Here is a 22,298-nt window from a genome sequence, read left to right on the forward strand (position 1 = left end):
TGAACTTGTGTCTCAATACCAATGCACTATGAATTAATATTTCCTACATCTTACCTGGACCTTGAGTGCCATGTGGGAAATTTTTGTTTCTGACTCAAATTACTTCATTCCAGCCAACCCTGTAAGCATGTTGGACCCGAGTGCCTAGTTCTGAGCAATGGTTGTCTGTACTATACTATAGTTAAGTAGGTGTATGGACTCTACATCTTAACTGCCTAGGTTTGAATCCACCATTTACAAGATCTGAAACCCTAAGCAAGTCACTAAACCTCTTTGTAGATGAGTTAATTCATCTGTAAAATGAGGATTGCGAGTTTTGTGAGCAATGTGAGTTAATATATGAAAAATGCTCTAAGCGTTTGCCATTAGCTTCATGTCGTAACCAAACAATTACATTGTACTTATTACAAAAAAGGTGGGGGGGGGGAACAGGGGGAACCAGGGCCTTTCCCAACGTCTGAGAGGTCTCAATTCTTAAAGGCCCCTTAGCAGTCTTACGGAGAATTCCATTTGGGGGAGCCAGGAAAACAGAAATTTTCCAAAAGGAGCTGCCATTTGCATCTATCCTGATACAGCTGCGGGCAATTCCACGGGGTGCGTGCGGGATGGCGCTTTTCCCCAGGCTGTCGTGGGTTTGCGTGGCGCTGCAGCTGCTCTGGGCGTGGCCGCAGGGACCGAGACGGCGGCCTTGGGCCTCAGACTCTCCACGTCTACCCCTCGGCGCCAACCTCTCCCTTTTCCTCCACCTGCCGGCCCGGCGGCACCGCCGCCCGCCTCTGGTCACGAAGGCTCTCAGCGGCTCGCTGCGTGCCGGACGTGACAGATGGCAGCAGCACGTCCCACCAGCGCCCTCGCAGACTGACAGCGCCTTGGAGCAATAGCAGCGCGCAGGCGCCTTCGGGCCGCGTCCTATAGCTGCCCGAGTGGCCGGCGAGCAGGGTGCGGCGGCCGGAAAGGGGCGGGGAGAGGTGGGAGGCGGGGCGATCGAGCCCGCTAGGCGCTCGGCATTTTCCACGCGTTCCGAGCGCGAGTTGGCTGCAGTCTCTGCTGCTGTCGCTGCACAGTCTCTTCCCCCGGCCTCTCGCTGCCGCTGAATTGCCAAGATGTCGCTCTCTAACAAGCTGACTCTGGACAAGATGGACGTGAAGGGGAAGCGGGTCATCATGAGGTAATACTCGGGATTCTGCCGCAGGCTCTTCGGCCGGGGCCGACTTGCTTTCCCTCTTGCCCAAAGTGAACTTTAGCTCTCGTCTCGGCCCCATGGGTCCTAGCCCTGCAGGACTGGGCTGCCCACCACTGTGGCTGAAGCTTTGCCCGGATTTAACGGTTTCTAACCTCATTTTCCCCAACCCAAAAAGTGAGCCGAAGTTGCCCTTTGCAGGGTTGGATCCACCCAGGAAGGGCTCAGATTGCAGGGATCCATTTTGCTCTCTTCTCTTATTTCTGAAAGGCAGTTCTATCACCTCCAGTTCCCAGTTGGCGAGGTGGGATGTGATGCTTAGCCTGCAGATCCCTAGACCCCCAGGGAAGGGACCTTGAAAGGCCATTTGGTTAGTTTCCCTTCCCCCACCACCGTAGACCGTCCCAGACAAATCAGAAACGGCCCTGCACAAAAGGACATCTTTCCCAGAGAATGTTGATTTCGTTGTTCAGGAGTAGAACCCACTAAAGCGTTGGGGGTGGGAGGGAGAGGTGGGGTGGGCGCAGCGAAGGAGGCCCTGCAGGGCTTATGTAACAGGCCGCTGCCGCTCTACGTGTCTTTGGACTACAGGCCATGGGTTTTGCACCAGGTTTGTGCCACATACTGGGTAATGCTAGAGCAGGGTGTGGCTGCTCATTCTTGCTGTTCTCTAACCTCACCCCCACAGATGGCTAGAGAAGCAGGATATTAGAAGTGGGGAAGGCTCCCCATGCGCTTTGGGGTCTTTTACTCCAAACATGTGGATTCCTGGTCACTTACCAACATGGCTTTTCCCTTGTTTGCCAGAGTTAACTAGTATAATGTGTGGAGCTTTTACATTTATCCTTTTCGTAACATGTACATTCGTGCATGCCAGGAGCTAAGTGCAGGAATTCAGTTATGTATGTAACTGATGGACTTGACCTTGACAGGATCCAAGGGTGGCGCTTTTGTGGGGGCCATAAGGGCTTGAACTGATAGCGTTGTGTAGTCTTGTCCTTTTAGGGAAGTGGTTGATTGATGGGCAGGCATGTGCATGATGTGATCCAGCCCCTTTCCCAATTTGGGCTGGTTCAAGAGAGGGCAACTTTTGGTTATTAATGGATGCAGAAAGCAGTAGGGGATCTCCCTTTACCTAAGGCTTAAACGAAGGTAGGCACCGTGAATTAGTGAACTGTATGGACACCCTAAAAGTTCATGTAGCTCTCCCCTTCCCTCTTATTTCATTATGGCCACTATTAGTTTGCAATTGGCCTTCTCTGCCCTGCTATGGAAATAATTAGAAGAACTCAATGGCTTATGGCCATGAAGAACACCTGGTGTCCCCCTTTTGCTAAATCACCTAGTCCTTTGCAATCTGGACAAAGTAGGAATCATAGCCATCCTAGTATTAGATAAGGGCCCTATCTACCCCTCAGATGCTCTTAAGGAAGGGGGATAGACCCTATGAAAAACAGGACAAGTGGACATTGGCATGCAACTAGATCTTAGATTTTAGTGATTTCCTCCCATCTCCACTGTGCTCAAGGCTGACCTTTCCAGATGCAGGCACCAGCTGAAAGACAAGAGATGGGGCATCATCTTGGCTACCTTCCTACAATTGCAGTCTTGGGCTTTATCTCCTCTCTTCCCAGGGAAACTGGCTTGAGGAATTATCTGGGCTGGCTGGGAGTGAGACTAGAGGAGGTGCTTATCTTTTCTCCCTATGGACCTAATATGAAATATGTTTCTGCCCAAGGGCTCAAAGTTTCATTTAACACAGATTAACCCTGAGCCTTGAAATGATTGACTAGTCCTGTTTTGCTGATGGAAAATGACCTGTCCAAGGTCACTGAACTAGCAAGTTGGTGGTAGAGCCAGGACTAGAATTTGGGTCTCCTTGGTTACCAACCAGATTCTCTAAATTCTTGGACATAGTGAATTGGGACAGGTTAAAGTAGACCTTTGTCCGCTGAAGGTTGCAGTCAATAATTTTTCCCTGTAATCTGGATAGAATTTATTTGGCCTGAGAACAGGAAGTTGCTTTTTTCTCAGATTATTAATGTAGCTCTAGAACAGAGGCAGCCATGCCTCATCAGCTCAAATTTCTTTTTGTCTCAATTGCCTTTATGTGGTGCTTGCTGGCAGTGCTCCGGAAGTGGGGCCTCCGGAGTAGTGGCTGCTTCACTTGCCTCCTCTCTTTATCTTGCAAAAGGGAGCTGTGATATTTGTAGAGTCTTCAGGCCCCTGCTTTGAATGCCAAGGGAAATTGACTGATTTGTTGAGGGAACTTCAGATAGCCAGAAATCTCTGGCTAATTACCAGGTTCTACCTCAGTTTTTTAGGACTCCATTTGACTTTATAGCCCTTTGAGTAAATTTCCTGTTTAATTTTGCAATGTCATTTCCTTTTTTCTTCTCATAGGTTGCCAGTCTTACTCCTTTGCCGACTTGTGAAGCGCTTCCCTTTTGCTTGCTCTCCCCCACCTCTCTCCCTCCCCCTATTTTTTTAAACCTCACTGTTTTTTCCCTAACCTGTTGTAACTTGTTAAGCAACAGCCTTGGTGTAGTGGAAGAAGAAACAGGGAGGAAAAACTGAGGGCAGGGGAGGAAAAAAAGTCTCTAAGGGAGCCGTAATACCCCAATTTTCTAGTCAGGGGCAGTAAAGCGAGGGTGGGAATGGTTCCTCTGAGAGCTTTTAATGGAACTGGGCCTGGACTCCTGCGATTTCAGGTGATAGAGTCTTGATATCTTTATTACAACTAAATTAATATTTTTAAGATTCATTTTGAAATAATTATGTACATTTACAGGAGGTTGCAAAGATAGTATAGAGAGGTCCTGTGTTCACCCAGTTTCCCTCATTGGATACATCTTACATAATTATAGTACAATATCAAGAGTAGGAAGGAAGTTGACATTGGAATAAAGTACATAATTCTTTGCTGTTTTATCACATGTGTAGATTTGTGTAACTCCCACCACAATCAAGATACAAAACTAGTTTTGTTTGAGCACTGCCAAGATCTCCCTCATGCTACTCCGTTAGAGTCGTGGCCCCTCTCCTTACATTCCTAAACCCCTGGTAACTACTAATCTCTCCTCCATTTGTAAAATTTTGTTATTTCAAAAATGTTATATAAGTGGAATCACACAGTATATAACCCTTTGGGATGGCATTTTTTCACCCAGCATAATGCCCTCGAGATTTATCCATGTTGTTGCATGTATCAATAGTTCATTCCTTGTATCGCTGAGTAGTAGTCTGTGGTATGGATGGTCCACAGTTTGAAGGACATCTGGGTTGTTTCCAGTTTGGGGTTATTTCAAATAAAGCTTCTGTGAATATTGAACATTTGTGCACTAGTCTTGGTATGGACATATGCTGTCATTTCTTTTGGGTAAACATCTAGGAGTGGAATTGCTGGGTCATATGCCTAGCCTTTTGAGGAATTCCCAGACTGTTTTCCAAAGCAGCCGCATCATTTCACATTCCTACCGGCAGTATATGAGTGCTCAATGGCTCTGCATCCTCACTAGCGTTTGATGTCATTTTTTAAATTTCAGCCATTATGATTGGTGTGTAGTGATATCTGACTTTGTGCCTGAGGCTAAGCTCGGGATTGTTTAAGGGAAGTGGAAAAGGAAGGGGTGCAGATTTTACACAGAACAAGTGGAATGTGTAGGTCAGAGCAGTTTCAGTGGTGGAGTCCTTAGACAGGAGAAGCTAAAAGCAGACCTGTTGTTGAGAGTCTAGGAGATGATGAGGGAAGATATTCCACAAACAATGAGAAGAGAGTACAAGTCCAATTCTCATCAGTAAGCTATGCCATGGCAGCGTGGATAGATGAGAGAGATTCTTGAATGTTTCCAAAGAACTTCTCTGTCAGGGCTTGGGGGTAGGGAGCAGCACTGCAAGGGTGGCTTATGCTTAGCCCCTTGCCATTAGCCCTTTTGTTTATGTATTTATTTGGCTGTGCCGGGTCTTAGTTGCGGCATGTGAACTCTTAGTTGCAGCATGTGGGATCTAGTTCCCTGACCAGGGATGAGCCCTAGCCCCCTGCATTGGGAGTGCGGAGTCTTAGCCACTGGACCACCAGGGAAGTCCCGTAGCCCTTTTGAATGTGGGCCTTCTGGGAGGCTGCAGGGGGTGGGAGAAAATGACTCTTGGTAATGGGATACTCTGTCCTCTTTGGAATGCACTTTAAGGCTGGCAGGGGCCTCGTTCAGGATATTTAAAGAAGATGCTTAGAATCAGAATCGAGTAGCCTGAAATTAAGTAGACTGTATTTCTTTCTTTAGAGGCATACTGCCTTTATTTTTTTAAGATTTTAATTAAAATGTTTGAATATAGAATTAGTCCTTCAACTCACCTTTGGAAAAGCTGTTCTTCAGTGAACTAGACTACAGACCTAGGGGACATAGGAAATTGGTGGTCTTCTTAGTAGATCTAGGATTTTGTAATTGTCTGCCAAGCCTCAGCCTTAGAGAGGAAGGCCTAGTGATGGAGCTTTGTGGTCAAACATGGCAGCAGTCTTTTTGACTAGGTCATACCTTCACAGTAGTCCCTTAGTGCATGTTGCTAGCTGTTTTTAGTAATGGTCGATCTGCCTTTTAGATCACAGAATCACGTTTTGGAGAAGCCTTAGCATGTATAATAATAGCTACCACTTTTTTTTTTTTGCGGTACGTGGGCCTCTCACTGCTGTGGCCTCTCCCGTTGCAGAGCACAGGCTCCGGACGCGCAGGCTCAGCGGCCATGGCTCGCGGGCCCAGCCGCTCCGCGGCATGTGGGATCCTCCCGGACCGGGGCACGAACCCATGTCCCCCTCATCGGCAGGCAGACTCACAACCACTGCGCCACCAGAGAAGCCCAATAGCTACCACTTTTATGGCACTTACTGTGTATCAGTTACTCTCCAAAGCACTTTCCAAATCGGTAACTCATTTAATTCTCACAATAACTGTGAAGTAGATAGTAGTATCATCCCCATTCTAGAGATGAGAAAAAAATCGCTTAAAAAGGATCTTGGCAGGCAAAACTTAGACCTTACAGATAGCTATCACACATCGTTGTTTTCAGTCAGATTGAAGTAGCCCGAGGTTCTAAGGAGTTAGCAAGAAGGGGGAAGAAATGATCAGTTCTTAAAAATGGTAAAGCAGCAATCTGTTGGGTAAGAAAGGAGACTGCAGTAAATTGCTACCCACACCCCCAACTCCCCCCCCCCCCCCCCACCCCCGGCCATGTGCTGTGCCATGTGGCTTGTGGGATCCTGACCAGGGATTGAACCTGGCCCCCAGCAGTCCTAACCAGTGGATCCTAACCACTGGATCACCAGGGAATTTCCTGCTTGTGCTATCTGGATCACTTCTTTTCTAATTGCCAGTTTGTCAGGTGGGCAGGGTCACACGTTCCATCCTCTCCTCTAAGGCTTTTATTTTCTTTAATTAAAAAAAAATTATTGAAGTATAGTTGATTTACAATGTTGTGTTAGTTTCAGGTGTACAGCAAAGTGTCCTCTCAGGCTTTTAGAAAGAGGCTGTCTTTTTGTTATTGTCTGTGTTTTGCTTGAAGGATACTGTTTGAACTTGGTCTTGGATACTGGGTTTCTTTCTGGTCCCGAGGTCCCAGCCTTTCTCCCAAAAGAATGATATTCTCTTGACATGTTTTATTGTTCCAATTAATTTTTTTCTTTTGAATAATGTTTGCTTCCTTAGAACCCAGAAATACTATCAAAGGAATCAAAATCCAGACGTGTTCCCTATAACCCTTCACTCCTCCAGCTGCCACTGTTATTAGATACTATCATGCTGGGCCCACATAGAAATCTTTTTAGATGGTACTGGCTTTAGCTTCCCTGGTCTTCAGGGCTAGTTCCTGTGATTTAAGTTGTTTTTTATTTTTTAAAATTTCTCTTTTAAAACGTATGAGATACGTACCTAAAAGGGCACAAATCATAAGCTTCAAAGAGCGATCACTAAAGGAGCACATTTGTCACCCAGGTCAAGAAAGAGAACATTACCAGAACCCCTGAAGCTCCCTCTGGTGTCCTATCCCAGTCACTACTCCTACCCTCATCCCCATGGCTAATCACCATCTTCTGATACTGCTGATTATTTTTAAGGTGACTTTTGAACTTCAACTTATTTAACTGGTTCACTAAAAGTCCCTCTCCTAATCTTTGGGGGAATGGAAAATTGATCATGGCTCTGAACCCAACACTTTGTTTCTTTTTCAGAGTGGACTTCAATGTTCCTATGAAGAACAACCAGATAACAAACAACCAGAGGTAATGTCCCTGCTAATCCTTGAGCTAGGTTTACGATGTACCTGGGTCTGAGTATATGGGATGAAATGGTTTCACTTCCTTATTGTAGAACTATGATAACTTAAGCCATGTGATCTTGGCTTTCAACAACCCACCATCTGGTTTGCCTTCTTATGAGAATTTAGAAATTGAAAAAAATCATTTTAAGAAAGCGATTTTTTTCTCCTCCCATTTTTTTTAAATTTGAAGAATTTGGTGTTATGCATTTTTAAAGAATATAAAGGTTTACGGTTACTTGGCTTCCCTTGCAAAATGAAGAACTGTGCATGTAGTTTTACAAGCCTCTATTCTAGCTGGCCCTGATAAAATCAGTTTTTGAGAATTTTGATTTAAGGGAAAAGACTACAGAAGTAATATTTTCAGTCAGTTTAGGCTGCTCCAAATGTCTTGGCTCCTAGATTCAGAAGCAGAAATTTTAAGTGATAGTACTGCTCTTGCTTTTGACTAGATTGTAAAAGAAGGTTTTATTTTAAATTTTAAATGAAAGGTTTGAGCTGGAAAGGTACGTTCCAATGGTATAGACCAGCAGTGTCTAATAAAAATATAATATGAGCCACATGTAATTTAAGATTTTCTAGTGGCCACATTAAAAAAGTAAAAAGAAACAGGTGAACGTAATAATACATTTTATTTAATCCAGTAAGCCCCAAATAATCATTTCAGTATGTAATCAATTAAAAATTAATCAAAGGAACATTTAACTTTTTTGGTATTATTTGAGATCCAGCACATACCAATCTGGACTAGCCACATTTCTAGTATTCAGGAGACACCTGTGGCTAATGGCTACCATATTGTACAGTGCAGGTATAGACTCAGAACACTTTCAGATATTGGCCCCAGAATAGAGCTTGGCATTTTGCCAAGCACATCCCTGCTGCACCATAGTGGAAGGTCTTTGTACAAGGCACCTCTGACCCTTCTTGTCTTTCATTATTTTCTGTAGCACACATAAAAGATTGGAAATATGCCTATCAAGGTATTTTATAAGTAAAAAACAGAGAAACAGGTCTGAGTAGATCTTTTCATTTTCAGAACTCCATGGAGTTGATTAACAAAATGAAGCATTAGAAATAATAGGACTTGGCCAGTAATGGATAGCCCTGAAGATTAATTTGATTTCATTGGGCAAACGTTGTACCTGATGAAGGTTTCTTCTTTATTTGGTATAAATGAGTTTTTATATCTGCCAAGTAGCATAAGATATTTTAGAAACATAACTTGGCTTTTTATTATTCCATTCTCTGCTGAAATGTCACCTTATCAGAGAGACTTTCCCTGGCCACCCTCTCTAAAATCCTCTTCACCACTATTCTCCAGTCATTCTTGTCCCCCTACCTTGCTTTATTTTCTCCATAGTTCTTACCACTTCTATGAGAGCAGAGACTATTTTATTTACTATTGTATTCTCAGAATCTGATATAGTAGCTGCCACAAAAGAAGCATTCAATAAATATGTTTTGAATAAATAAATGATTTTCTTTGTTATCGATTTTAATTTCTTAAAGACTGCCAAGAATGGAAAGTTAGTATTGAGTTTGTAACAAAAATTTGAAGTGTTTAAAGGAGGTTTAATAAATGTTAGGTTAAACTATAATTTAGTAAATGCAATGCATTATGTAAACCACATTCTATATAATGTATTTATTTTTACCTACATAAAAAAGTGACTTAGGATCTGTAACGGGTGCAGAAAAGTTACATGTTTTTCAGTTTTCCCCAAATTTCTTGTAATGGTTTCAAGATTTGGGAATTTTATATTTCTTCCACAGTCAAACACTTAGGATGTTTCAGGGGTCCCTAAGACCACCCACATATTTGGTGATTCACTGGAAGGACTCACAGGACTCAGCATATAGTTCTCACTGCTAAAGTTTATTACAGTGAAAGGATGCATGACAGTATCAGCAAGGGGAAAAGACACAGGCAGAATTTGGAGAAATCCATGCATGGGGTTCCATGCTTTCTCCCTCTTATGATGGGACACACCAAGCGTGCTCCTTTCTCCAGCAGTGAAAAATGCAATAATTGTGTGCAATGTTTCTGTCCAGAGAAGCCCTTTAGAGACTCAGCTCCCAATATTTTTACTGGCAGCTGATCACATAGGCACCCTCTGCCCAGCAACTACCAAAATTCCTCCTAGAGGGGAGCAAGTGTTGAGCGTAAATCACCTTGTTTGTACAGACAGTCTAGGAACTGTGAGCAGCCCTTGTCAGAAAACTGAGGGACCACTTCAAAAACCAAGTTCCCAGATACCAGCCAAGGGCCAACATTGCAAGCAGGTCCTTCTGAAGATAACAGCTTCAGTCCTGCTATATTAACTCTTTTCTGCACAAGGGGCAAAACATGATGAGATTGTATAATCCTAGGGGGAGGGTTGACATCCTAATTAACTTCTTCCTCTGCACATGGACCTGAGGACCATCGCTGAGTTGTTGACAGTAGATTTGAAGGAATTTGGAGAAGAAAGGGGGCTTTATGTTTTATGAGGCCATGAATAGAATAGTTACCACTAATTCATAGGAGTAACCTTACTCTACCTGTTGTCTCTTTTTGGTTGCAGGATCAAGGCTGCCGTTCCAAGCATCAAATTCTGCTTGGACAATGGAGCCAAGTCAGTTGTTCTTATGAGCCACCTGGGCCGGCCTGATGGTGTCCCCATGCCTGACAAGTACTCCTTGCAGCCAGTTGCTGTAGAACTCAAATCTCTGCTGGGCAAGTACGTTTCAGGCTCTGGTGCTGGTGGACTCTGTGACAGATGTTGTCAAGCATGTTGTTATTGGTTCTTAACTTTCTGACTGCTCAAGTGTTTTCCATGTTGTGCTCTCCCCAGGGATGTTTTGTTCTTGAAGGACTGCGTGGGCCCAGAAGTGGAGAAAGCTTGTGCTGACCCAGCTGCTGGGTCTGTCATCCTGCTGGAGAACCTTCGCTTTCATGTGGAGGAAGAAGGGAAGGGAAAAGATGCTTCTGGGAACAAGGTAGGACCTGTGATTTTGACATTAGTGAGGGTGATGAGGGCTGAGTGTATAAGAGACTGTGATTGAAGAGTAGAGGAAGCTCATGTTTATTTTGACAGCTTTTTATTGAAGTACAGCATACGATTAAAAATGCACAAATGCACAGCTTGATGAATTATCACAAAGTAAGCACACCTGTGTAACCACCACCTAGGTCAGAGAATAGGATATTCTCAGCATCCCAGAAGCCCTCCTCATCATGCTCAAGTGGTTTTGAAATACATTGGAAAAATACGTGAACACCATTTGGGTGTACGAGGATTTGGTGGACATGCTGCTTCTAATTGTCCCTTTGTTACACACCTGGCCTGTGATACATGAAGATTGTTTTTTCTAATAGTATGTGATAATATCCTATCAAAGGGGGAGGCTGTGATTGCCAAGTGCTGAGAGCAGACATTCACAGGTGGTTGTTGGCTGGGGGCATGGCGGTGAGTATCCATGATACACCAGGTGTTCCTCCAGGAGAGCCAGTTTTAGATTTTTTGTTTGTCAAGGCTGGAACTGTTTTTCTAAGCAACAGGCCCTGGTGTGTTATGGAAGGACAATCTGTATTTTTATTTAGAAGGGGAATTAACTTAAAGCTTGAGCTTGATACTTCTAACACACTAAATTAAATTTGATATCATTGGGATTTTCTTATAAAAGAATCATGTGAGCAGAAAAAGTACTTTCCTGAGTCAAGTGGAAAGGGACTATTTGGGACATTTGATTGTAGTTGGGTAAATGATGGTCATGATGATACTGCCTTGGGTTTAAGACAGTTTTCTTAAGAAGTGTAAAGCATCTTTCTTTGAATTTCTTCTTAAGGAAGTACAGATATCATCATATTTTCAAAAAAAACCTAGGTCTCAGAAAGGCAGTCATTTGATTAAAGTTAGAGGTAGTGGTACTGTTGCTGGGCCTTATATAGAGCTTAGTCCATTAGATCAGCAAACTTTCTGTAAAGGGCCAGACAATAAATAGTTTAGGCTTTGTGGACCATACGGTCAGCCACAACCTTATATGGTCTCTGTTGGAACTATTCAGCTCTGACATTGTTGTGCAAAAGCAACCATAGGGAAAAAAACCAAAAATTTTTTTAAAAGGCAACCATAGATAACCCACAAAATAGATTACTGTGAACGACAACCAGAATTCAAATATTAAATGATAAAGCTGGCTCTTTGAGGATGATTTAGAATTTGCTTATTGGTAGAAGGGAAGCTGAAAGCACCCTTTAAGTACTTTCTACTTTTAAGGTCTTTAGTATCTTGTGGAACAAGATGCTCTGAGGCTAGCATCTCAAGCTCCTGTTGTACTTCTGACATTTCTTAAGGTCATTGCAGTGCCTGCTTTCAAGCAGTGCCTGCTTTCTTTTCTTAGCACTGCAGGCTCTGGTCTTGCCTTATCTTGCCTTTGGCATGGTCTTGCTACAGTAGTATGAGTCAAATGCTGACCTAAAATTTGGTGCCATTTTAGACTGAAACTCAACCAGCTATACGCTTGGGCTTAGAAATGGCAGGAGGCAACTGGCAAATTGAGGCAAAACCTTTTATTCAGGAAGTGATGAACCAACTATGCTAGTCTATGTCTTTTTTAGTTAGTTTACTTTACATTTAGTGTCCAGTGGCTTTTCATGCTTGAAATTTCAGGAGCCAGCCATAAGTTCAAAGTGGATAAAAACAAAGCGAGGGCATGAAATTTTTCCTTTATCCAGTGTGCCTGCATTGGTTTTTTAGGAGCATTCTCTTCCTTCTAGTTATTGGCAGATCAAAAATGAGAAATGGGTTCTTATTACTATTAATTTCTATAGTACCTTTTCCATGAAGAGCTTTCAGTTTGTCTCATTTTTCCTCAAACAATTCTTCTTAAATAGAGGGGTTATCTTCCCTTTTAATAGATGGGAAGATTTCAGGGGCAGAGAACAACTTGACAAAGGTTACACAGTAAATTAGCGTCAGACCTGGTCCTAGAACCCAGGTCTCCTGCCATTTGGGCAGTGTTTTCATTACTACACACATCATCTTGCAGTCACCAGTGGCAGATTATATTCCATTGTAAAGAGATTATGGGGGCTCTACAGTCTTCAGTTTTAGCATTAGTGCCCCTGCATTCTTTGGTTCATTAGAGGAAAGCACCTGTTATCTGTGGCAGCCTCCTTCTCCTCAGTACATGGGAGAATGGGAGTGGACAGTGACTGAAACAAACATCTGTTTTGTGCTCTTCCCTGCCATGTCCCTCTTATCTGGCTTCCTGTGCATCTTCACTTTAATTCCTACTGGAGACTCTGTTCATCCTGCTGCCCTGCTTTCTTTCCCCTATGGGAGCATGGTGGGTATTATCCCTGGATAGTGAGCCGACATTCAAAGCCCTATGTTTTACTTCTAGTTTTTGTTCCTCTTTCTTTTTTGTAGAAGTGTATTGTTTTATCAGATGCCTAACTTCCAGGGAAGGCTATATGAATTACCTCCTTTTGCTATTATATAAAATGTTTCTGAGGTCCTTTTCTGTTGTCATGTTTCCATCTGCCTTCTCTGTTCCAGCCTGCCCTTGTTGCTTTGATGAGGAATATGTATGAGGGCCTTTTTCCCTTTGCAGAAAGGTCTTGGTAGCCAGCAGCTTGACTCAAGTATAATCCTAAATTTTACAAGGAGAATATGTTAGAATGAGGAAATGAGTCAAGATAAGGAGAGAGAAGGATAATTTGAGTCTTGTCCTAGGAGCTGGAAAGAGGCCAGTGGGATGTGATTAGGGGTTAAGCTGTGGTTCAGGAATCTTAGGCTTGCAATTTGAGGTAAGGTGGAGGAGAGCAGAAACATGCAGAAATGACCCAAAGACCTGGAATATTAGGAAGAAAGAACAGATCCTGTTGCTAGTTTTAAAAACTGCTATCCTACCAACTCAGAGTCTTTAGAGGTGTTGAAGAGGACTCTTGGTATGAAATGCTTTTACAGTTGTCTTTGGAGCCATCAACATTTCCTGTGTTGTTGTTTTTCCTTTTGTTTTTTGTTTGTTTTTCTCTGCAGGTTAAAGCTGAGCCAGCCAAAATAGAAGCCTTTCGAGCTTCGCTTTCTAAGCTAGGGGATGTCTATGTCAATGATGCTTTTGGCACTGCTCACCGAGCCCACAGGTACTAAATGTTTTTTGCTCATTGTCAGACTGGGAGCATTATTTCTCTGTTTACTTGAGCAGCCCAAGCTCTGGCTTGCTTTTGGATATTTCTGTATTATATTATGATCTTTTTGGCTTCTATCTCTAATTGGAGCTACAAATTACACTGAGGTTCTTGTTGAGTATCTCCGATCTAAAGAGGAAATCAAAGCAAATGTTGAGAATTGTGGAGCTTTTTGTTGAGCTTCAGGAAGATGTTCCTCTGTCTCACTTTGGGATATTTCGTGGAGAGCTCTCCCTTTGTGAATGCTGTGGGAGTGGAATCTTAGGCTGTCGGTAGGAAGCAAACTGAGGAATCCTTTCCTGTTGTCATCACCTGGCTGATTATTTATTGTGATTAAACCCTTGGCCTGAAGACTATTAATTGGGTATCTTAAATTCTACCTTAGGTCATTGCTTTTCACTTGTTCCCCTTGACCCTGCATTATTAGTCAAAAATCTTATCTTGTACCTAAGTGTTTTGTTGCAGTTTGGGCATGACAACCGTGGTGGCCTGGCATCTCAAAAGTGAAAGTATTTTCAGTGATAAGGAGATGGCCTCTAGAATTGGGAGAATTGCTAGGGATTGACCTAACATTTGAATGTCTCGTTCATTTCTAGCTCCATGGTGGGAGTAAATCTGCCAGAGAAGGCTGGAGGATTTTTGATGAAGAAGGAGCTGAACTACTTTGCCAAGGCCTTGGAGAGCCCAGAGCGACCCTTCCTGGCCATCCTGGGCGGGTATGGAGAACTCTTCAAGATCATGCTTTAAGTAGTGTTTTTGCCTGGTAGTAGGCCATAACTTGGGTGGTTTATTGTCAGATAGCACAATCAAACTGGGTGACTGAGGAGAATTTAATAAAGGGACTGTCTAAAAAGGTGTGGGTAGGGTTTAGGGAAACCCAGAAGGGACAGTACAGTAAACTGGGGCAACAGTCATCACCATCCCTAGGCCTGAAGGGAAAAAGGAAAGGGATGGTTACCAAAATCCGGAGACAGTGGTTGCGTGGAGAGGTCTCTCTGATAGAAACCGTAGCCTTTGGTCAAGGGATGTAGGGATAGTCATCTAGCAGGGAAGGAGCCAGGGAAATAGATACTCTGATCTCCTTTTAATGTCCTGCTGATGTACCCCTTCCTACCCACAATGGGCTGCAACCTAGCTGGACGTCAGAGGGCAAGGGAACTCCTTGATGCAGTCCACTCAGGTCAGCCTCCTGGGACAGAGAACAGGGCTGGAAAGGATAGAAAGTGGCTCTGGAGGGAAGAATCGGAAAGATCCACCATTGCTCATCTAACGATTTTTGAAGCACTTCAGCCTCTCAGATATGAAAACCTCCTCATATGTGTTTAATATATCATTTGGAACTCATTTCTCCAGCTCACATACCTTTTTATATTTTCTCCTGTGGGGAAAGGTACCCTGTGAATAGTGATATTCTACTGGCTTAGTTAAAAATACGAATTTCAGTACAGTTTCTGTCCCAAGACAGCCACTGTCTGTAGAGGGGGAAAAGATACACATATGAATGTTGGTAGTTTAAAAAAATATTTATGATGATTCTAAGGTACAACCAGTTTTGAGAATCAGAACACAAGACTGTAGTTTCCTTGAGGACAGAGACTTTCTTTGCCATGCATCTTTGTAATGGATAGCATGCCTAACATGAATCCCCTTGCATGTCGCACAACAGAAAAAAATGCTACCAGTCATGTAAACTGCTTCTGGTGCAAAACTGTAAGAGAAATGCGCAGTCATAATAGTAGAAAGCAGGCATTTTGGATCTCAGGAGGGAACCTCATCAGGATGGGGAACCCAGGATGAATTTTCCCTGAGTCCCTTTTGTCAGGAGCTCAAGGACATTAAACCATCTCTGAACTTAACATTTACAAATGTATTAGAAGTTTCTAATAACAGAACTTTTTTTATATGGAAATAATAATAGCTACCATTTAAAGTGTAAAGCTGTGCTAAATAAACATTTTGCAGTTAATAAAAAAAAAATACGAATTTCAGAAGTGCAACTCAAGAGGCTAGGAGGATACATTTTAGGTGACAGAGACCTGGGACTGCTTGGATAAGATCTTGTCACTTGGCATGGCTATCTAGATGGCAGCCTCTTTATGGCTAGATGCTCCTGACCCTCTTATGAGCGGGGCTTTTTTTTTTTCCATGGGAATGAACACACTCAGCATTTCCCTATGAATGCTGACTTGAGTTGGGTGTCAATTTCAGATAGCGTAGTTGCTCTCCAGGTTCATGAGCCCAGTTTCAGGGTCCTAAAAATAGTTAAGGTGGGTATAGGTTGTTATCTGTGTCCTGGAATCATTGCCCCTCTTGTGCACTGGTTTATAAAGGTCAGACTCTGATCTTTGCTTCTCTGGAGATTAGGAGTTGGGCTTTGTTCTCCAACCTTCCGTAGATCTGGAATATGGAAGTGAGTGCCACCTAGGGGTTATGATTAGGTTTTGGACTCTGCCTAAAATAGCTATTTTGGGGAAGTTGACGTGGAGGTTTTTTTTTGCCACCTTTCTTGCAATGTAGTCTCCTTAGAACATTAACAATTTAGGGGAAGATTTTACATTTTATTAAAAAACGTTGTGTTGGGAATTCCCTGGTGGTCCAGTGGTTAGGACTCAGTGCTTTCACTGCCGAGGGCCCTGGTTCAATCCCTGGTTGGGGAACTAAGAACCCACAAGCCGCATGATGCAGAGAAAACCCCATTATTATGGAAACGCTCAAACATTACAGAAGTTGAAAGAATAGTATAATAAACCCCCAGGTACCTCTCACCCTGCTGTAATAATTATTGGCATTTTTGCCAATCCTGTTTCATCTGTCCTCTAATCCTTTTTTTTGTCAGGAGTATTTGAAAGCAAGCCTTAGGCATCATATAATTTCATTTCTCATACTTCTGTATGCATCTCATAACTGATGAGATTTCTTTTAAATAACCACCGTGTGTTATACCTAACAAAATTTAACAATTTTATTACTATCATCTAATACCCAGTCTGTATTCAGAAATTCTCCATCATTTCAGAAATGCCTTTTTACAGTCAGTTTGTTTGAATAAGGATCCAGATGAAGTCCATGCATTGAATTTGCTTGTTAGGTATATTTTATTCTATAATAGTTCCCTCTTCATTATTATTTTCATTCCATTGATTTGTTGAAGAAGCAGGGCATTTGATCTGTAGAACATCCCACATTCTTTAGAAGACGTTGAGTCTCGTTTCTCCCTCTTTCTCTGTCTCTCTCTCTCTTTCTGTGTGTGTCTGTTTCTGTATAAAACAGTTAATCCATTCTTACCCTTGGTGGTGACCAGTCTTTACAAATGAGATATCTATAGTCTCTTTCCATCCATTCTCCCACATCGCTATTGTTTTGAACCTCCATTTCACAAATCCTAGCATAGGGCCTCTCACAGAGTAGGTATCATCTTGTTTATTGAATGAAGAGGTAGATAGGCCCAAGGTCATTGGTTCATTTAGGTGGGATTTAGATATATAAGAATATCTGTGGAAGGCAAGCTATTACTTACGTGAAGGATTTTAAAGGTTGTGCTTCAAGTGAATGTTTTTCTTTTGTTTAGATATTTTTTTTCTCTCGGAGGTGAAAGGTACATCTGTGTTTATTATCTTATTTCCCTCTACTAGAATATAAGCTCCAAAGGGGTAGGGATCTTCTCTTTTGCCCAGTGATGTTTCTCAGAGACCTAGAACCTTGTCACAGAGTAAGTGCTCAATCAGTGTGTTGAATCAAATGGTCCAATAGAATAACGAATGCCATAAAGCAAATGTTCCAGCAGCTGAGCATGGACCTAAGAGTGTGAATATCTATTTTTGCTCAGTATATATTCATTTCGTATATAATCTGGTTCCTGCTCTAGGATTAGGACAGTTCTCAGGGAGCTCAGGGATTCCACAATTAGCAATCTTTCTCAGGTACAATTAGCAATCTTGACCCTTTGATTTTTGGGGGGAGAGAAGGGGCAAAATAGATCTATTTGGAACTTGTGATTTCTTTAGATGATTGTAAGTCTTCTAAGCCCTTCTTCGCCAAGAGATACACCTTAAAAGGATTTATTAGTAATGGATTGGCTTTTCGGGTTGGAGAAACATAGGGCAAAGTTAGCCAATACTTCTGTCACTCTGTGGGACATTTCTCTGTTCCTGTCTCTTAATATCAAAACTCAGGCTTTATGTAATATCAGTTCCTTAGTCCATTGTTTGTTCTTTGGGTGATGATTCTTGCTTTCCCTTCCAGAGCTAAAGTTGCAGACAAGATCCAGCTGATCAGTAATATGCTAGACAAAGTCAATGAAATGATTATTGGTGGTGGAATGGCCTTTACCTTCCTTAAGGTGCTCAACAACATGGAGGTAGGAAACCAATGCCAAGTGGATGTGAAATAGCTCTCCATGAGAAATAGCCGGTTATGTAAATTTAAAAAGGAAATTAGCTTCTGACATGAGCCCTAAAAACTCCCATTTTTATTTATTTTGCAAGTTGTTTTTCTTTCGTCTTTGAATTATTCCTTTGTATTGTGTTGTATTTTGTTCCTGTCTGCTTTGTGAGGTAATCACATTCTTAGTATAGAGGCTGATCTTCATCATCTTGACTTTCCTGTGTAGATTGGCACTTCTCTGTTTGATGAAGAGGGATCCAAGATCGTCAAAGACCTGATATCCAAAGCTGAGAAGAATGGCGTGAAGATTACCTTGCCTGTTGACTTTGTCACTGCTGATAAGTTTGATGAGAATGCCAAGACTGGCCAAGCCACTGTGGCCTCTGGCATACCTGCTGGCTGGATGGTGAGTCACTTGGGTGGTTTGTAGTATGAGTGAACAAATACATTTTGGTATCATTCACTCAACCAACCAATGGGAATTTTAAAAGAAGGGCTACAAATGTTGAGTGAGACCCTCCTTTGGGGAAAATCCATGGGGAAAAGCAGTGGTATCAGATTGCTGCTAAGACTTTTCATTAGTAATGTGGGGGCAAAACTGTTTTTTCTTTCTTCATCTATTTAATGTTTATTAAGTACTTGACTGTGTGCTGGGGATGATGCTATGTACTTTCATGGTTTGGGCTGTTCTGGATTATGTTGCTGCCTAGAAACCTGTATAAGAAATTTTTCTTATATGAAAACATTAAGATAGTACAAGTATAATTATTGCAAGCAGGGAAAAATTTATGTATGTATTAAAGACTTATTTAGCTGATTGTAATGTTCTCCATATTTTATCATTCTAATAGCTGTACAAAATTGTTAATGGTGACATACTAGTTTGCTTATCGCTTTCCTTTTTTTTTAGAATTATTTAAGCTTTCATATTTTTTCTTTTAAGATTTATTTTTTAAATTTATTTTTGGCTGCATCGGGCGGCACGTGGGCTTCTCTCTAGTTATGGTGCTTGGGCTCCAGGGTGTGTGGGCTCTGTAGTTGTGGCACGTGGGTTCTTTAGTTGTGGCACGTGGGTTCCAGAGCGTGTGGTCTCTGTAGTTTGCGGCACGCAGGTTGTAGTTGAGGCATGCGAGCTCAGTAGTTGTGGCACATGGGCTTAGTTGCCCCGTGGCATGTGGATCTTAGTTCCCTGACCAGGGATTGAACCCGCATCCCCTGTACTGTAAGGCGGATCCTTTACCACTGGACCACCAGGGAAGTCCCATCACTTTCCTTTTGATAGGCATGTGGGTTTTATTTAGTTCAGTGTTTCTCAAAGTGTAGTCTCAAGAGCAGCAGCATCGGACTTGCCTGCTGGCACAGTGGTTAAGAATCCGCCTGCCAGTGTAGGGGACATGGGTTCGATCCCTGGTCCGGGAAGATTCCACATGCTGTGGAGCAACTAACCCTGTGCACCACAACTACTGAGCCTGCGTTCTAGAGCCTGGGAGCCACAACTACTGAGCCTGCTAGCCTAGAGCCCGTGCTGCACAGCAAGAGAAGCCACTGCAATGAGAAAAGCCTGCGCATTGCAACGAAAAGTAGCCCCCACTGGTGGCAACTAGAGAAAGCCCGCGTGCAGCAACGAAGAACCAAAGCAGCCAAAAATAAATTAAAAAGAGAACAGCAGCATCAGCATCATTTTGAAACTCATTAAAAAATGCAGATTCTTGCCCCCTGCCCCCCGACCTGCTGAAGCAGAAACTCTGGGGGTAAGGCCCAGAAATTTGTGCTCGAACAAGCCATCCTGGTGATTCTGATGCACAACAAGATTTGAGAACCACTGATCTAGTTTAGTGTTTTTCAACCTCGGCACTATTGACATCTCAGGTAGTTTTAGCTGTGGAGGGCTGTTGTTGCCTTATAGGATGTTTAAGGCATCTTTGGCCACTAGATGCCAGAAGCAACCTCCTACCATCTCCAAATCATGACAATCAAAAATGTCTTGAGACATTGCCATATGTTCCCTAGGGAGGGACGGAATTGACCCTAGTTGAAAACCACTTATCTAGTTACACACAATCATAAAATAGTGTGGCTAAGAATGTTTTTACCAAATAACTTTTGAGGTTTTCCCTTAGACTTGATCTTCCATAAAGGATATGAACAGGTTTATAATTTTAAAGAATGAGGGGTATCTTTTGGTTCTAGAAGACACTCTGGTGTTCAGCCTTGAGTTCTGGTCTTGGTGGAGGTATGGTATTTGCTCCTCTAAGTAGCTTTTATTGGTAGCTCATCCTCTCTTTTAACTCTGCCCCTTAGGGCTTGGACTGTGGTCCTGAGAGCAGCAAGAAGTATGCTGAGGCTGTTGCTCGGGCTAAGCAGATTGTGTGGAATGGACCTGTGGGTGTATTTGAATGGGAAGCTTTTGCCCGAGGAACCAAAGCCCTCATGGATGAGGTGGTGAAAGCCACTTCCAGGGGCTGCATCACCATCATAGGTAAGGGGTCCTGTACAAAGCTATTGCCAATGTGAGCTGGCAGAATTCTGATCAGAGGAAAGTAGAGGAGAAATGGTTAACTTTTCCTAGGTTCCTTGGTGCCAGGTGAATCTTGAGAGCTAAATGGGTATATAATTCATGGAGGAACCTCTAAATGAGATGGACTTGGGGGGTTATCGGCTACCTTTTGGGCTCGAGAGCACATTGCCTTATAATTTTGGTGCCAATCTTTTTTCTTTTCTCTCCTTTCCCCTTTTTACTTGGCTTTCATTCGACAGGTGGTGGAGACACTGCTACTTGCTGTGCCAAATGGAACACAGAGGATAAAGTCAGCCATGTAAGCACCGGAGGTGGTGCCAGTTTAGAGCTCCTGGAAGGTGAGGTTCTTTAATGTTTTTCTGACTTATTTGGGGGAAGGATGGGGTTTATGCAGTGAGAGGTGAATAGAACGGAGTGGAGACGGTAGATAGTGTCATTAGCAGTCATTAGCTGGGCAGTACAAATGGAGGAGTTTCAAATAAAGCTCCTGGCTTCCATTTGAGGTGGGGAGGGCTACATGGGAAGACTTATTCTCAAAGAGGTTATGCTCTAGTAGACCTGGGACCCAAAATGTAAAAGTTACCTAACTCCTGGCCATATACCCTAGAGAAGAGCTGATATGTTATTGGGCGGATAGAAGGGGACAGATCTGGCTTAGTGGGTCCTATAGTAATGCTGACTGTGTGTGTGTGTGTGTTCTCTCAAAAACAGGTAAAGTCCTTCCTGGGGTGGAGGCTCTCAGCAGTGTTTAGTACCTTCCTGCCTTTTGGTTCCTGTGCATAGCCCCTAAGTCAACTTAGTGCTTTCTGCATCTCCACTTGGCATTAGCTAATATCTTCCTCTATGTCAAGATTCGGCTAGTGGCCAAGAGATGTAGTGCCAGGAACCCTTAAACAGTTGTATGGCATCTCAGCTCACCTTTACTGCACCCTGGCTTTGCCTACATTCTTCAAGATCCCATTTGAATTTCTTAGAGACTAAACCGTTGTCCATTCTAGAGTGCATATATTTGTATTATGCCTGTTAAAAGAAAGTGAGCTGTGTTAGCTTAGTTCTCTTTATGAAGTAGCTTATTCTGATTAGCTTTGTCATAGTTTCACCACTCAGCATGGAAACAAAATGAAATTCCAGTTGTTGGTAAGGAGGGAGATGAAGTTGGTGATCTATTAAATAAATAATAAAAATATCCATTGAAACTGGGATTTTTTTTCCTGTCATATTTTGTTAGGGTGAGAACAGAATCTTGAGGAAGGGATCAGATATCTACGTCCATGTTTCTAAGTAACATGCTTAAACTGTTAACTTCTTGATTTCATACATGGGAAGATTTAGCTCTCTTATAGCCTTTGTTCCATATGTATGTCCCCTTCTTAATTCTCCCAGTATAGTTTTGTCATAATTTTAGATTTGATCAATAGAGTCTACATTGTGATTATAAATATTATTCACAGCTGAGCTATGTCATATGTCATGATTATATTTACTTATGTATCTTTTAATTTTCTTTGGAGTTAAAAATAGTTTTAAAAATTAGTTTCTTTTTTTCTATGTATCTGTCACTGATTCATTCCCAACATATTCAAACATATGGGACAGTAGGTTCATTTTTATTAGAGACGTCCCTCCTGCAGTCCTCTGTGTTCCTGTTCCAGTTTGTACTGGCTGCCCCCTATGTTGGCTGTACAGCTGTTGCCCTGGGGTTTCCTGTTTCCAGAGGAAATCCCTGTGGGGTAACT

The 22,298-nt window shown here is 42.6% G+C and overlaps 1 protein-coding gene across 1 annotated transcript; it reads left to right on the plus strand.

Moving 5' to 3' along the window:
• The first annotated feature begins 970 nt into the window (after positions 1-970).
• Positions 971-21,764, plus strand: PGK1 (phosphoglycerate kinase 1). The gene is made up of 11 exons (XM_029241103.1): positions 971-1,168; positions 7,398-7,448; positions 10,051-10,206; positions 10,321-10,465; positions 13,513-13,616; positions 14,258-14,377; positions 17,904-18,018; positions 18,271-18,450; positions 20,346-20,523; positions 20,802-20,900; positions 21,274-21,764. The coding sequence occupies exons 1-11, from the start codon at positions 1,104-1,106 to the stop codon at positions 21,312-21,314; spliced, it is 1,254 nt and encodes a 417-aa protein (XP_029096936.1). The 5' UTR covers positions 971-1,103; the 3' UTR covers positions 21,315-21,764.
• Positions 21,765-22,298: the final 534 nt, after the last annotated feature.

This window comes from Monodon monoceros, unplaced genomic scaffold, assembly GCF_005190385.1.
Source record: "Monodon monoceros isolate NGI ecotype Baffin Bay Population unplaced genomic scaffold, NGI_Narwhal_1 Super_Scaffold_22, whole genome shotgun sequence".
Taxonomy (NCBI): Eukaryota; Metazoa; Chordata; class Mammalia; order Artiodactyla; family Monodontidae; genus Monodon; species Monodon monoceros.